Genomic DNA, 17,094 nt, shown 5'->3' on the forward strand with positions numbered 1-17,094 from the left:
CGCGACCATCCCAGAAAAGTGGTAGTGGGGGAGGGGAATGAGCTGAACCGGTGGCAGCACCGCACAAGCCTGAGCGAGAGATGGCTGGAGCTGCAGGGCTGTCAGGGCTCAGCGGAAGCGCCAGGATCAGCGCCAGGCTCCAGCTGGAGCTCGGCGCTGATCCTGGCACTTCTGCTGAGCCCAGAAGAAGCGCCGATCAGCTGGAATGTTGCAGCATCTCCAGGGTCTTGTGATTTACATTTAGATGCTTGGCAACTGATTCATATTTATGACGGTCACAGTGTCCCAGGGTCATGTGAAGTGACCAAAACCTGCTGCAACCACCCAGCAGACGGGGAGAATAAAAACCAAACACCCCCCCCACCCCCGCTGCCAATCCTCAACAGAAATGCTCACAACAATGAAAACCTCGGACAGGAGGAAGAGCGCAGCCGGGCGGGCAGGCAGGTGTCTTGCTCAGCTGTGGCTTGGGGGGCACTTTTTTCAGTGCCATTGTAACTTCGAACAGTCACTAAGCGAACTGTTGTAAGTCGAAGACTACCTGTACTTTATCACTTTTTTCTTTTTCTTTTGGGTCATCAAGTTTTTGACCCCTTGCTAGGCGACTGGTGGTACTCGGACATTGCCATATCCTAAAAATGGTACAATGGGTGAAAAGGCTGAAAAGCCCTGGGTTATAAAATGGGCATGAAGTATAAATATTTAATCAATCAGTGTTTTAAGGACTTCTAAACATCTGCTACATGCTTCAAATTACTCTTTTGAGTCTTTAAATTGTAAGTGCTGCACAGTCCTAATCTAGATCATTTAGATTCAAGAAACAAATAGTTTTAATCAAAAAGATTAGAAAGAAATACTTAATATTCAAAGGAAGTCTCTTATTCCCTCTCTCTGATTTGAATGATTCATGGCAGGACTGTAATATTAGAATTGAGATTTGTTAAAATGTCTCTCTTTTCTGACAAATATCTACAACACAAACAAAAGTATGAAAAGAGAATTTTAAACTGGCAGTGTCATATTGGGAAGATCAGGTAACACGCTAATTGGGAAGTATGGTTACATACTTCACATTTAAATTATGCATGCTGTAAGTACAACATTTGCTGTTTTGGATAAAAAATTCCAGGGGAAATAGTTGATTCAGAAAAAGTTCTTATGTAACACCGATTTGAAAAATATAAGCTATATTTTATTAAGTTCAGGACTTTCTGTGGAAGTAACAGCATGAAACCTAAAGCTTCATTTCATATTTATGTGTACAGGTGAGTACGTGCATGTACATGTCAATGCAACCATGCAAGGTGGATACCCTTTTGCAATCCCAGGATTACATCAAATGCTGATGCAGGCTCTCAAGGGCCCACACTATTCATGAGAATACGTCTCTTCCATGAAGCTTGCCTTTTCCTCAGATCAAAGGAGAATCAGCCTGAATGGCAATGGAACAATTTTGACTACAGAAAGTGTGCAACTGAATTTACCCTAGCTGCTGAATTTTAGGACCTGCACAAAGGCCTTCCTGGGGCCTTTTGCAGACCACAGAATTCATATGGTCAGTGCTGGTTCAAATTGTCCTGTCACATTTGGCCTAGCCAATGTCTACATTAAGTAGGAATTCTGAGAATTATATTTCTACATACCTGGTGAGCACCAGTTTGGGAACAGTTACTCTAGACTGTGATCTGAAGTATATGCCACATCATCTTTGAAGAGAAACGCTATGTAATCTCTTAGGTTTTGAATGACAAAGAGAAATGGCTACAGCATACCAATGACTGCAACATCTATTTGGTTACACATAAATTCACATAATGAACTAGTTCAGAACTCTACTTCAACTAAGAACGGCTCTTTAAAATCTTAGCTAGGAGCCAGTCCCAACCATTTAACAAAGATCCTTAGTTCTTAGATGGTTTTAAGAGCTTTAGTTGAGATGCCAAGATTATTTCACTGAGATGTTAAAAAGTAAACCAGGGCTCACTGGTATTCTGGTTCTTTACCAAAAATAGAATTATTCCTAAAAGAGGCCCCTTAATGCCTGATTTTTTTCTTGTGTTATCTTAGCCAGTAATTTTCTCATGTAGTAATTTCAACTTGCTTTGCATGTTTCTTAGAAAAAAAAATCAAATTTATCTCTTTCAGTTTAACAAAGGCTGCCTACAGCCAAATAAAAATGTATTCAGTACAACATAATTACCAATTCACACTAATTCTTTCCTATTCAAATTCTAATAAATTAGGAATATATATCAATCAGAACAAAGGATATCCAACAAAGATATACGACTGATAAAAATAATACCTGGTAAATCAGAAAACAGCAAAATGCACTCGTTGAATCCATTGGAGAGAAGACGATCCCTCAGTTGCTGTAGAATAGCTACTCCAATACAGAATGGGAAGGAAGAGTTTCCCAGTAGTAATGTATCCCACAGATGAAAGATTTTGTGCAAAGGAAAGACATCTGTAAGGCAGCCAACAAAGAAATATCAACTGGGGGAGAATAGTTTTCAGGTTTGTTTGTTTTTGAAATGCCAAATAGGTAATCAGGCAACAGGCACAAGAGAGTACAAAAGACTTAAGAGAGATTTATTTTTTCCCCTAGAATGCAGTTGGCAAGAGGAGATGGACAATTCCACAATAAGTATAAATGAGAAGAGCCTCTAAAGCAGTTTCTATTGTGTCTCTTATTTTAGATAGCAATGTAGGGTATTATGAAAAAGAAGGGCCAAAGTATAAGTGTTTTAACAGGGATATTTATGAAACCCAGGGCCCGATCTTATTTGGACTACAAAATATACTAAGGGGACAGTGTCTTGAAACCAATTAATATATTTTACCAGGCAGCCATAAAAATAGGGCAGAAGAAATAAAATTTGGGTAAAAATTAAAAAAAAACAAGCAAAAGATAAAGAAGACAACAACATACTTTACGAATGAAAGCAAATGTACATGTCCCAGGATAATGTTGCAGGATCCAATTGTCACCAGGACCAGAGATTTTGTCTTCTGAGTTTTGGGATTCCTGCTGGAGACCATCCTCAGGGAACTTCTCTCCACTGGAATGTGTCACAGAGAAGTTCCCCAAGGATGGGCTCCAGCACAAGACCAAAAGCTCAAAAGACTAAACCTCTGGTCCCGGTGACCGACCCAGATTAGATCCCGCAACATACATTTCATCTATTCACCAAGTCTGAGTTTCAGTACAGTTCCCTCAATGCCCCCCCCCCCCAAAAAAGTACATCTAAATATTTGTGATGTAGGCAAAAGCACATTCGTTCAATCTTCTCCTAGTAATTCTTAATGTGAAGTAGTGCAATACCAAAGAGTAGGGTTGGGCAACTCTTTAGCAATAATTTGGAAAAGTTCCTTTTGGAATGGTCACAAGAATGTGAAAATAGTATCCATCCAGGACCATTTAGAACTTCTCATGGAATCATGCAATGCCTTCTAAGGCTACCACGTTATCTTAGGAGAAGTCCTAGCTCAGACATGTCAAACTCGCGACGTCATGTGACGTCACGCAACATATCAGGACGGTTTTGCCATTGCCGGCAATGGGGTGGGCACAGCTTCCGGATGACGTGTCCGGCCCACGGGCCGGCAGTTTGACACCCCTGTCCTAGCTGCTTTGTTCACATGTATTCAAGCTTCAGAACATCCTTATGCAATCTGGATTAAGAAACACTGCACAATCCATGTCACAATTGATTTCAGGCATGAGTATCAGTATCAGAGATTACCTGAATCACTAATTTTGAAATACTGAAGATTGTTAGATGATCCTGCTGTCTTCTTCCAATACCTTGTTTAAAATCAGTGCTGCATTCAAGTAATGTTACTGTATGTTTATTATTCTTTTTAATTTAAACTGATGCAAGGATCAACAATTTCCTTATCTGGGCAATGTAATCATAATAATCAATAGAATAGAGAAATCACTTGGAGGAAGTGTTTCATTAGTTCACTCATTACATAAATCAGAATTTAGTGTAAAAGACTTCCTTCTTAGTCCTCTGATATAGCTGGAATGAATTGTAAACCGTATCTTCCCATTTTATCTAAACCAGGGATTTGTGATTTAACAGTAATTATTATCAGTTTTAAAACTAGCCAATCTTGATACTCTTAATATTAACCCTTTGCCTATTTCAGATAAAGCCACAGCATTAATGAAGAAAAAAGGCAGGAATACCAGCTTCTAAAATTCTTCTTTGGACAAAATAAAGGGGAAAGTAAGAATCATGGTCCAAAGTCTTGTAGCAGCATGTAGATGCTAAAATCAAGGAGTAGACTTAAACCTGGTACCCTTGGAATACGATGGCATGGCCAATACTGTCTGTTAATTCTGTATGTTTTAGCACAACCTTTCTTGATAACAGGTTTTAGGGAAGTTGCATATATCCCAGTTTATCTTCAAATGCTGTTATGCCCATTGGTAAAATGTAATTTCAAAATATTGGATTAGATTACACACATGCACATACACACACACATGTATGTGCATATACTGTATATATAACACCACAATATCACTCCAACTCCTTTATACGTAAATTAAGAACAGTATGTAGCCTGAACTGCTGGAGAGATTTTTTTTGTCACATGTTGATTTATAACTCTTGAAGGCAACTAGATACCCACCTTAATATTACTAATGAAATGTATACTGCAACATTCATTATGATCTGATGCCACATGCAGGCAGAGAATTGTGGTATTATAATCTCTCCCCATGTTATTGGTTGACATTAACATAACAAGGAAATAGGGCCAAATAATTTTGTATTTATTTAAAAGATGCTATTCTATAATCTGAACCTCATTTCCTACTGGAAGCCAAGATTCAGAGGTTAATGTAGAACTTTTCCTCTACAGCTGGTATTTTCTGAATTTAACTACACCATATTAGGCTAACCGTGATCAAGCCTCTGGATAATAATTACTATTTTAAATTTGAAATTACATCAGAATTCACAGTACTGTACCTGTGGTAAAATCCACTTTTTCTTTAGAAATATTGCTTACTGTTAATTTGTAGACATACTGCAAATCTTATGTTAAATATGAGCCTTATTCCACAGACTGGATATTTGTAGGATAATTTCTTATGTATTATGCACAACCCATTATGTACAATGAGCACAACACATTGTCACAATCTTTCAATATATGGAGGGCACTTTTTTTGTAAAATTAAAATAGAGTTCATTTTAAAAATATGATGTTATACAAATTGTTATCTATTTATACAAATATGAGTTTACATAAATAAAATTGTAAAATTCAGTGACCATCATGATGAAGTCTACTAATATATTTCTGAAGAACAAACTGAAAATTTAACTGAATGAATAAAAGTAAGAATTTTGTGCAAAACGTAAGTGACAGGTGGAGCAGCAAGGGGAGATATTCAGGATGAAAATATATCATCCTGAAATGTATATAACCAAAATAATTCTGTTTTTCACTAATATTGCTTTAAATGCAAACTTACACTAGTATTGCTTTAAGTGCACAATTGTATTTATTCACGGGATGGATATAAGCATCTTCAATGAGTGTTTAGTGTTTAATGATGATTATTGCTCTAAATTAGAAATTGCCAAATAAAAATATTAAAACGCACATGCAATAAACATATACCTATAAATGAAAAATGAGAAAAGATACTTACGTGTAAACATTGTGAGAAACCAAGGAATAGCATATAGCTATAACAACAACATGGGAGAAAAAAGAATATGTTGTTAGAGTAGATCATTGTAAATTTTCAATCACATCAGTGTTGGAATTCTGCAAGCCTAACTTATAACATATATGAGTAGTTTAAATCAGGATTGTGGTTTCAAATCTCTATTATGATATCCTACCCAAACTAGAATTTAAAATTTTCAAAGTAGAGTCTGATTATATTTTAGTGCTGCTTATAAGATGGCCCTCACATAATGATCACTCGTTCTGCAACTGTTTAAACTTATTGATGGTGCTGAATTGATAATAAAGTATTATTATACTTTTCCACAAATATTGTAATTATGATTTTAAAACCTATTTGCTTGAATTCAGGGACTTTTAAACAAGCTTAAGCTTATTTGGCGAGGTGAGGACTTCCTGTACTTTTCTTAGTACACACTGCCCCCTACCCGTCTCACCAGGTATAAGCAAGTTAACAGCACAGCTACCTTTCTTGTCACAGTATTTGTTTAGAGAAGATTCCTCTATTGTTCTCCACAACACAATGGGCAGTAATAAAGTGTAATCCATAGTTAATAGAATATTTATATGCTTCTGCATTAGGATGTTACATCCACAACAATGCTGTGAAAATTCCCCCCTTTTAAGGAATTTTTCAAATTGCTCAACAGAGAACAATTTGGGAACGCAGAATAAATTTCAGTCAAGTTTCATTTTATATTACTGTTTTTCTTCTGTATTTTTAATGGTTATATTTGATTTTTTATTTTCAGGTGCAATGAGATCTCATAAAAGTCAAAAGGTAAGTGTCTGCCTGATCCTTAGATTAGGACTTCTTTCTTATAATTTCCAGTTCATTTCTTTAAGAAGAGGTTGGATAATCATTTGTCTGAAATGGTATAGGGCAGGCATGTCAAACTGCCGGCCCACGGGCCGGATGCGTAACTCCGAAACCGCGCCCACCCCATTGCCAGCAATGGGGAAAAAGTCACAATAAGTCATGCGATGTCATGTGACGTTGTGAGTTTGACATGCCTGGTATAGGGTTTCCTGCCTGAACAGGGGGGTTGGACTATAAGACCTTCAAGGTCCCTTCCAACTTTGTTATTCTGTTATTTATAGACAAAATTAAGGAGCATCCAGGGAACAACCTCTTCATGCAGGAAAAACCCACAAGATTAATCAGTTTTCAAGCATGAAAATAGTATTGCTAAGTGCATATACTTCACTTTGATGGATTCTGGAAAGTCCCAAGTACTAAAATAAAGTACAGATTTTATTTTCTAGTGAATGATAAGCAATACAGAAAACATTTCTAAGAATTCTGTCAAATATGTCTACATTATACAAGTTAAACTGTGAAATTACACAAATTAAACTGTGCAAGACTGCATATTAAAGTTCTTTATAAACGAAATCAATGCCAGAGGTAAACTTCTATTCAGAAGTTTAAGTCCACATTCAATTCTAATGATAGGACATTAAAAACTTACTGATGTGACTTAAACTTCTCAATGAAAGATGAGTATTACTTATTTAATATATGGGTAGGCATAGGCAGGACAATGATCTCTCCTCCCCAAGCCATTGAATTACAACAGGAATATATTCAGAAAACCAGGAAACTATATGCTGTAAATGCAGAAATAAGTTTAAGTAGCCCTTGATTTATGACTGTAATTGGGTACAGAAATCTGGTCACAAATTGAGGCACCCATGTAACAAGAGTACTTTTTAAATATTGTTAAGTGAACATTGCGGTTATTAAGCGATTCTATTTTTTTGAATGAACTTTTTTTGGGTGGAAACTGTCAAAAAGCACCTTGAATCATAATAAATAACCATGGAACACCCTACAGTCACATGGCCATGGGGAGCAGAGGCTTTATCATTTACAATGGCCGAAAGTGCTTTTTTGGCCATGTAAAAAGCACCTGTACCACGGGTGTTGTAACTTCAAGCAGTCATAAAATGATTGGTAGTAACTTGAGGACTACCTGCATTGGCAATTTAGATGTCATTAAGACTGTATTAAGTATCATAATACTGAATATAATTGTGTGATCTTAGGGATAAGTAGTGAGAAGAAATGAAGAAAATGATAATCATAATATTTCTTTGAAAATCATTTTAAATGGCACATCTTGCAGATTTTGACTGCTCAATAGCTGCTTATCAGAGTTTGATTGATTCTGGTATTGAATTTGTTTTTGGACCATGATATGTGAATATAGATGATTAAACTTTCTGCTGTTTCTGCCTGTACTAAAATATATAAAAAGCATTTCCACTTACATCTGGGATGAAACCTATTTCATTGAGGTGGTTACTCAGTTCAGGATCATGGAATGCAATCATTTGGGAAAATACTGTAAGATATTCTGGAAGAAAGATAAACAGGTAAGACTATTTGGAAATGATTTCAGCAAGAATTCAGCCTCAAGAATTTTGCTTTATGAAATCACCATTGCAACAGAATTCCAGGAAAGAGTTAACAAAATATTTACTATTAAAATAATTAAAACAAAATCACAACAATACAAGGAACAATATAAAATGTAGGAATAATAACACTATCAAAATAATAGATCAATGCATAGCTTTATTAGGGAAATTCAAAACAAACTGCATGCTGCAATTTAGCAACTGCAGCTGTTTCAAGTTAGTAGTAGCTGCACTTTTGGTGGGTTTTTTAAAATTTTTGTGGTATGGTATTTTCCACTAGATCTCAAATCCGATTATAAATTGAAAATTACAAAAGATAAAACATGTATATAGGCTTTTAAAGGCTTTAAATCAGATTTATAGCAGAAAACCTACCTTGAATAACATGAGAATTATCCTTTAGAAAGAAATTATAGAGATATTTTGGAATAAAAGCAGACATGCAGGAATAGGCCAAAGCTAAAAAAGAACCAAAAAGAGACATAGCTTTTTATCCAACCATTACAATTGTTAGAACAAATTGAAAACAATGTTACAGTGTTCCATTTTAATTCTGTAAAACTTAAAAATACAGGTAGTCCTTGACTTACAACCGTTCATTTAATGACTGTTCAAAATTACAACAGCACTGAAAAATGTGACCTATGACTGTTTTCATATTTACAACTGTTGCAGCATCCCCATGGTCACGTGATCAAAATTCAGATGCTCGGCAATTTATGATGGTTGCGGTGTGGTGGGGTCATGTGATCACCTTTTGCGATCTTCTGACATGCAACGTCAATGGGGAAGCCATATTCCTTAACAACTGTGTTACTATCAATAATCAATCAATCAGAATAGAGCTGGAACGGATCTTGGAGGTCTTCTAGTCCAACCCACTGCTCATGTAGGAGACCCTTATACCGTTTCAAACAAGTGACTTTCTAGTCTCTTCTTAAAAACCTCCAGTGATGAAACACCCACAACTTCTGCTCTGTGCAAGCTGTTCCACTGGTTAATTGTCCTCACTGTTAGGACATTTCTCCTTAATTCCAGGTTATTAACGTTGTAAGGTTTGTAATTTAACAACTGCAGTGATTTCACTTAATAATTGTGGCAAGAAAGGTTGTAAAATGGGGTAAAAATTCATTTAACAACTGTCTTGCTTGGCAATGGAAATTTTGGACTCAATTGTGTTCATAAGTCGAGGTCCACTTGTACTTTCAAAGATTAAGATACACTACAGGGATCCAGATTTAAATATATATAATATAATAGAACATTTATACTTTTATCAGTGGAATTTAATTAATTTGCTTTAGTGTAGATCCAAGTCCCTGAAATCATATTGGAAATGCAACAAACAGAATTCTTCATTAACATTTATGTCCCACAAAAAGGTGAAAAATTACATAAACTCCCATGCATAGACCAAGTATGAGAAAACAACTATTATGATTTATCTGATTTCACTATCTATCCCCCTCCCCTCTTCCTTCCTTCCTTCCTTCCTTCCTTCCTTCCTTCCTTCCTTCCATCCTTCTTTCTTTCTTTCTTTCTTTCTTTCTTTCTTTCTTTCTTTCTTTCTTTCTTTCTTTTTCTTTCTTTCTTTCTTTCTTCATTATGGTCACCTATTTACTGATTCACCTATTCTGGGTAGCTAACTCAGAGTTAAAAACACTTGACTAAACTAAAGCTATTAAAAACATGCCATGCTAGAGGCAAATCACACCTCACATGGTAAAAGGGGATCGAATAAAACCTGGTCCAATACTGGGAGAAGAACCAGGGGTCTTTCTAAAAATAAGCTGGATTGGGGCAATCTGAGTCTCAAGGGATGTTGTCTCACAGGGTAGGCATGGTGACAGAAATGGCATGTTTACCGACTGCCATAAGATGACACTAGTTAACTAACTAACCCAGAACATGCCAATCCTGTTTGATCTAGTTAGGTGGGCAAGATAATTGGAGACAGACAGTCCTGCAAGTATCCCAGCCTTATGTATTATGGCAAACTCATGAATTGCTGTATAATATGCATGAACCTAGTGAAACAGAGACATAGAGTTAATCAGGATTTAATGCACCGCATGCATGAGTTCAATATTCATAAAGACAATGTTTACCTTCATTGTTGAAATTTAGATACAGGAAAGGTGCACAAAGGGAATCAAGACCTACAGGAAGATATAAATATACAAAAATATTGAACAGTCAATAGAGTTTGAGAATATCCAGAAGATAAAAATTATTATATAGTTTTTATCATTATTATATAGTTAAATATTCTGCAGAAATTATTTACAGATATACAGTAGGCCACTTTCAAAACTATCATATGTGATGCAGTCACCAAGTAAATTGATAAATAAATCCATGGGTTTGGAGGGGTGGCTATTTATGACCATCTTCTGAAAAGCTTCATATATCAAATAAATCTAAAATCAGAAATTTAGAGCTCAGTTCTACCCTACTTCTAAGAAGACTTAATGGTTTCAGTCATAAATACTAGAGCAGTTTCTTTGAAAAAATATGCTTCATCTCAATAATCTGGATCATTCTTAGCTCTAAGCCAAAATGTGAGATATAGGGCCCTAGCCATGGGCTTGAGAACAGTTCTTCCCAGATATGCATAGAATTATATTCAGGTATGTGGATATTCTGTTTAGCTATTAAAATAACACTACAGTTCTAACTAACAAAGAATATCTGCCAAAGGTCCCCACTTATCAAGAGGTGTAACTGAAACTCAGCATTCTCTGGGGGGGAGGGATTCCCCTTCCATAAGGGCTCCTCAACTGACCCTGGGGCAAGGATAGCTTCCACTCTGCGAAGCTCATGAAACCTCAGTTCTTCTTCAAGGCCTTTGGGATTTGATTTGGGATGTGGAGCTTCTACCCCCAGGAATGATCTTATTATTCCTTAGCTTGATTGCATTCTTAACTGCAGTTATATTCTATAATAGTTTTATTATACATTATTGTTTTACTTTGAATGTTGTAGTGACTTTGGCTGTTCCTCTTGTACACCGCTTAGAGTCAACTGACCAAAGTGGTCTATAAATCTATAAACCAATTAATACATTTACTCACTGGAAGCAATGCAAGAACCGACTCTTTACATTGCAAATATACATACCTTTTTAAAAAGAGCCGGTAGAATGTAGAATGAACTGAGAGTAATTACTGCATCATTTGTATGTTTTAGTTTATTTACTGTGCAAAATGTAACTGCTAACCAAAGGAGCCAGCTGAACTAACCTTGCCAGTATACAAGATCAGGATGAGAAACTACCCAGGCTTTCAAAACCCGCCTAAATTTTGCATGGCCTTCTGGTGATGACAGCAGTTCATCATACTGATGACAGCGAGGGATGTCAACTTCAATCTACAACGTAGGCAACAAGAAGAAGCACAGAACAAGCCATAAAAGGAGACTAGGTGCCAAATCCCTCCGAATTTCTACAGTTCAAATTGGGAGAAAGAAGGCTTATTCTAGGCTCCAAATATCTGGACAGGGAACATTTGGAAATGCATTTTCTTATGAATATAAATCCTTCGAATAGAAAGACAAAATAGGAAAAATATAAAGAGAGACAACGTAAAGACTCACTAAGTGTTCCTTAGATACTAACTGAATGCCAGAGTTTCATAGTTTACCTTGCAAAAGTGTTCAACTCTTATTTTCCCATCAAGATCAATTTGCATTTTCTAATCCTCATAGTAATGGACTTACAAAGGACCTAAAAATGCTATCCCAAACTCTCCATAAACTTGAAATATAATTACTAGGACTTCTCCCTTGCCCCCAATTATAGATTGAACTGAAACCAGAGCATCTGAAGTAGTAAAATCCTGCTATATGCACTTGAGAGAAGATCAAAGGGCAGAGTTCTATCATAGGAGAAATATGAGAGATTATTTGTCCTTCATGCATAATATTCAATTTCAAGAAGATTAAAGTCATTACTATGGGAAAAGAAAGGCAGAATGAGTTTTTCCTCTTTATGATCTTGCATATGAGGATAAACTGGAATTAGGTATAATTTCATGGCCATCACCACCATTAGTTTTATTATAGTTTTTCAACTAAAAAGCTCAAGAATAAAATTTTGTAAATATATAATATATTGCAGGCATAAAGAAGTACAAGTTCTCCTTAACTTTAACAAGTTATAGCAGATCTTCCATAGCTAAATATTTAAAAAGTTACTGCATAAATGGATACAATTTCAATAATTTTGACTATATCTGATACGGTATTATAGAATTGACTCTTACATAAAACATGACCATTCTATAAGATATGTCAGTTTTCTGTTGATTAAGAGGCAGTTATGGGTGCTTCTCATTTGATTCATTTTACACGTTGCTATGTAAGCTTCATGGATTACCAGTATGCCTCTAGGTTCATTCAAGGTGCTGGTAGTTATCTACAAAGTTGTTCATGGCTTGGGACCAGGTTATTTATATCCAAGTCCTGCAAGATTTGACAGGACTAGCATTCTCCAGGGAGTATCATATGGCAGGACTCAGGAAGGGTTTCTTTTCAGTTCCCACCTCTGGAACAATATTCCCCCTAGAGATTAGACTTGCTGACTTTTCATAAATCCTTGAAGATCTGGTGTTGTTATGGAGTCTCATGTGGATGGCTGAGACTGTATAATGGTTAATTGTTGTGCTAGTTGTTGTTTTTTTGGGCTGCTGTATAAGTTATTTGTTAGTTATGGATGGTTATATTAATTTGAAAAGAAAGGAAGGATAGAAAGAGGGAGGGAGGACTGGTTAAAGTACAAATTTATGGGTCACACAATGTATTCCTAACTGTACACAAATTTTAATTCCAAATATATTAAACAGAGTAATAATAGTTCCATTGTAATGGAATTTCTATAGTAGCAATGTTATTTTATTTATAAGTACTATTAAGTAGTATTTGGAAACACTTCAATGTGTAGGCACAAGAGATCAGAAAGCAAGGTGGTTCAAATAACATTCTCTGAACTACTAATGGTCAAAGCAAATTGGCAGTAGATAAAGAGTCAACGAAATTCAAGGTGGGCTGGAGTTAGATCTCTTGTGGGCATGAAGAAACTCGACACTGATGGCATGTTTGACCCCTTCCTTGGGCTCAGCCTGGTCAGCTCCTACATTATTATTCCAAAGGCTTATGACACTTAAAATAACAAAAAACCTACCTGTCTATCTGTAGGAATAGGAGTGTCCTTATCAATAGCATCATATTTTGCTTGAATATCTCCCTAAAATGAAGACACTGTAAGTTTTAGTTTAACACTGCCAAAGAAAAATCTCAGAAACAACTAACACACTATTAAAACTACATAGCATACCAAAGTTCCCTAGAAAATCTCAATTAAACAACAAAAAACTTGTAGTAGTTCAAGAAGAAAAACAGGAGTCATCTACAACAGGGCTTTTCAACCAGTGGTACGGGTACCACCTGTGGTACATTGGCACCTGACAGGTGGTATGCGACCATCCTAGAAAAGTGGTAGCGGGGGAGGGGAATGAGCTGAACCGGTGGCAGCACCGCACAAGCCTGAGCGAGAGATGGCTGGAGCTGCAGGGCTGTCAGGCTCAGTGGAAGCACCAGGATCAGCGCCAGGATCCAGCTGGAGCTCGGCGCTGATCCTGGTGCTTCTGCTGAGCCCAGAAGAAGCGCCGATCAGCTGGAATGTTGCAGCATCTCCAGGGTCTTGTGATTTGCATTCAGATGCTTGGCAACTGATTCATATTTATGATGGTCAGTGTCCTAGGGTCATGTGAAGTAACTAAAACCTGCTGCAACCACCCAGCAGATGGGGGGGGGGTATAAAAACCAAACACCCCCTTACCCCACCTCTGCTGCCAATCCTCAACAAAAATGCTCACAACAATGAAAACCTTGGACAGGAGGAAGAGCGCTGCTGGGTGGGCAGGCACACTTTTTCGGTGCCATTGTAACTTTGAACGGTCACTAAGTGAACTGTTGTAAGTCAAGGACTACCTGTACTTCATCACTTTTTTCCTTTTTCCTTTTTTTTGATCATTATGTTTTTCACACCTTGCTAGGCGACTGGTGATACTCGGATATTGCCATATCCTAAAAGTGGTACAATGGGTGAAAAGATTGAAAAGCCCTGGTCTACAACATACAGTGTAAAGACTACTATACAGTCACTATATAGGACAGACAGGGGGAAGGCTAGTAGTGTGTATCCACCAGCACAACCAGCATTCAGAAAACATGATGAAAACCTCCTTAATTTCAAAATACATGGACCAAGTTAGCATAGTTTCAACTGGGAAACTTTGGGCAACCTAGATCAAGATAAATTTAAAAATGTTATGGAATTCCTAGGAGGCTGGCAATTAAGACAAATCAGCCATTCACAGGTATATAGAGATGAACAACACTTTCAGCATTCAAAAGAGTCAATTAAAATGCTAAAAAAAAAACCCAACAACTACTGTTTAGCAATTAAGGACGGATTAACATCAAGATAAATCTCAGAAAAATACAGTACCAATAGCCTAATCAAAAAAATATCTATTGAGACAAACAATCAAGAAGCAAACAACCACCTAATCAAGGAAATACCAAAGAGAAAACAATTTCCCACCAATAGGTCAAGAGTGAGCAAACATTTCTTCCATTAAAGATATTACCTAGTCAGCTAATGAAATTCCTGCAAGCAAACACCAAGCGCAGAGAGCATCAAGAACTCCACTGTAAGTATTAGGACTCTTCTAAGAATTTATTCAGCCAGAGCTCAAATAGTATATCTCAAAGAAGAGGCGATAATTCGGAGTGCCAAATTGCAAATGTAGTTTAGATAAGAATTCAAAATTATCTGTCTACTTCCCGCACTCAACCTTTAAATTCTACTTTGACGCTGCACCTCCATATACTGGGTGCAAAAGAATTGTGCCATTGCCTCATTGCTATAGTTTCAGGCCAAAACTGCAGATTCTGTTTTTTCATTAATATTTTGTAGTCAGTTGTGATTTTATTTGCAGAGGCTAATTTCCAACGTTTTGTGGAAGTTAAAAGGTAGGGTTGGAATATATTGCGTAGACAGACAAAACAATTCTTGTGTCTCTCTCTTAATCTTACCTCTACTCCAAGTAACGCTGCCCAAGCTAAACCTCTCATAAGAGGGGGAATGTCAACTCTGGCTTCTTTCCAAATTTGATTTTTTTTATATGGATAGGCCTAGAAATAACATATCGATTTGGTATTAGTAATATTTTCATACTTTTAATAGCATACTTTTAACATTTCTATGCTGAAATGATACTGAAAGATACTATAGATCAAATGCATTAATCTGATATCAAATAGGACTAAGGCCAATATCATAGTTAATGGCAAAACTAATCAAGGAAAATTAAATGGATAAAGCCAAAATTAGGACAGCATTTGATGCCTTTCNTTTATGAAATCACCATTGCAACAGAATTCCAGGAAAGAGTTAACAAAATATTTACTATTAAAATAATTAAAACAAAATCACAACAATACAAGGAACAATATAAAATGTAGGAATAATAACACTATCAAAATAATAGATCAATGCATAGCTTTATTAGGGAAATTCAAAACAAACTGCATGCTGCAATTTAGCAACTGCAACTGTTTCAAGTTAGTAGTAGCTGCACTTTTGGTGGGTTTTTTTTATTTTTTTGTGGTATGGTATTTTCCACTAGATCTCAAAGCTGATTATAAATTGAAAACTACAAAAGATAAAACATGTATATAGGCTTTTAAAGGCTTTAAATCAGATTTATAGCAGAAAACCTACCTTGAATAACATGAGAATTATCCTTTAGAAAGAAATTGTAGAGATATTTTGGAATAAAAGCAGACATGCAGGAATAGGCCAAAGCTAAAAAAGAACCAAAAAGAGAGATAGCTTTTTATCCAACCATTACAATTGTTAGAACAAATTGAAAACAATGTTACAGTGTTCCCTTTTAATTCTGTAAAACTTAAAAATACAGGTAGTCCTTGACTTACAACCATTCAATGACTGTTCAAAATTACAACAGCACTGAAAAATGTGACCTATGACTGTTTTCATACTTACAACTGTTGCAGCATCCCCATGGTCACGTGATCAAAATTCAGATGCTTGGCAATTTATGACGGTTGCGGTGTGGTGGGGTCATGTGATCACCTTTTGCGATCTTCTGACATGCAACGTCAATGGGGAAGCCATATTCCTTAACAACTGTGTTACTATCAATAATCAATCAATCAGAATAGAGCTGGAAGGGATCTTGGAGGTCTTCTAGTCCAACCCACTGCTCAAGCAGGAGACCCTTATACCATTTCAGACAAGTGACTTTCTAGTCTCTTCTTAAAAACCTCTAGTGATGAAACACCCACAACTTCTGCTCTGTGCAAGCTGTTCCACTGTTTAATTGTCCTCACTGTTAGGACGTTTCTCCTTAATTCCAGGTTATTCACGTTGTAAGGTTTGTAATTTAACAACCACAGTGATTTCACTTAATAATTGTGGCAAGAAAGGTTCTAAAATGGGGCAAAACTTCACTTAACAACTGTCTTGCTTGGCAATGGAAATTTTGGACTCAATTGTGTTCATAAGTCGAGTTCCATCTGTACTTTCAAAGATTAAGCAAACTTATAGATACACTACAGTTGGATCCAGATTTAAATATACATAATATAATAGAACATTTATACTTTTATCAGTGGAATTTAATTAATTTGCTTTAGTCTAGATCCAAATCCCTGAAATCATATTGGAAATCCAACAAACAGAATTCTTCATTAACATTTATATTCCACAAAAAGGTGAAAAATTACATAAACCCCCATGCATAGACCAAGTATGAGAAAACAACTATTAGTTGAAGTTATAATTTATCTGATTTCACTATCCTCCCTCCCTCCCCCCTCCCTCCCTCCTTTCTTTCTTTCTTTCTTTTCCTTCCTTCCTTC

At 36.3% G+C, this 17,094-nt stretch overlaps 1 protein-coding gene across 1 annotated transcript in view; it reads right to left on the minus strand.

Annotated features, from left to right (window-relative positions):
* The window catches only part of TBCK (TBC1 domain containing kinase), an 89,954-nt gene that overhangs the window by 34,931 nt on the left and 37,929 nt on the right, over positions 1 to 17,094 (minus strand). The window contains exons 19-22 of the mRNA XM_015832443.2: positions 15,932 to 16,015; positions 7,996 to 8,081; positions 5,681 to 5,717; positions 2,306 to 2,467 (exon numbers count right to left, since the gene is read on the minus strand). Coding sequence (XP_015687929.1) covers positions 2,306 to 2,467; positions 5,681 to 5,717; positions 7,996 to 8,081; positions 15,932 to 16,015 — 369 coding nt within the window. The remainder of the gene's footprint in view (positions 1 to 2,305; positions 2,468 to 5,680; positions 5,718 to 7,995; positions 8,082 to 15,931; positions 16,016 to 17,094) is intronic.

This window comes from Protobothrops mucrosquamatus, unplaced genomic scaffold (genome assembly GCF_001527695.2).
Source record: "Protobothrops mucrosquamatus isolate PMUCROS unplaced genomic scaffold, P.Mucros_1.0 scaffold_4, whole genome shotgun sequence".
NCBI lineage: Eukaryota > Metazoa > Chordata > Lepidosauria > Squamata > Viperidae > Protobothrops > Protobothrops mucrosquamatus.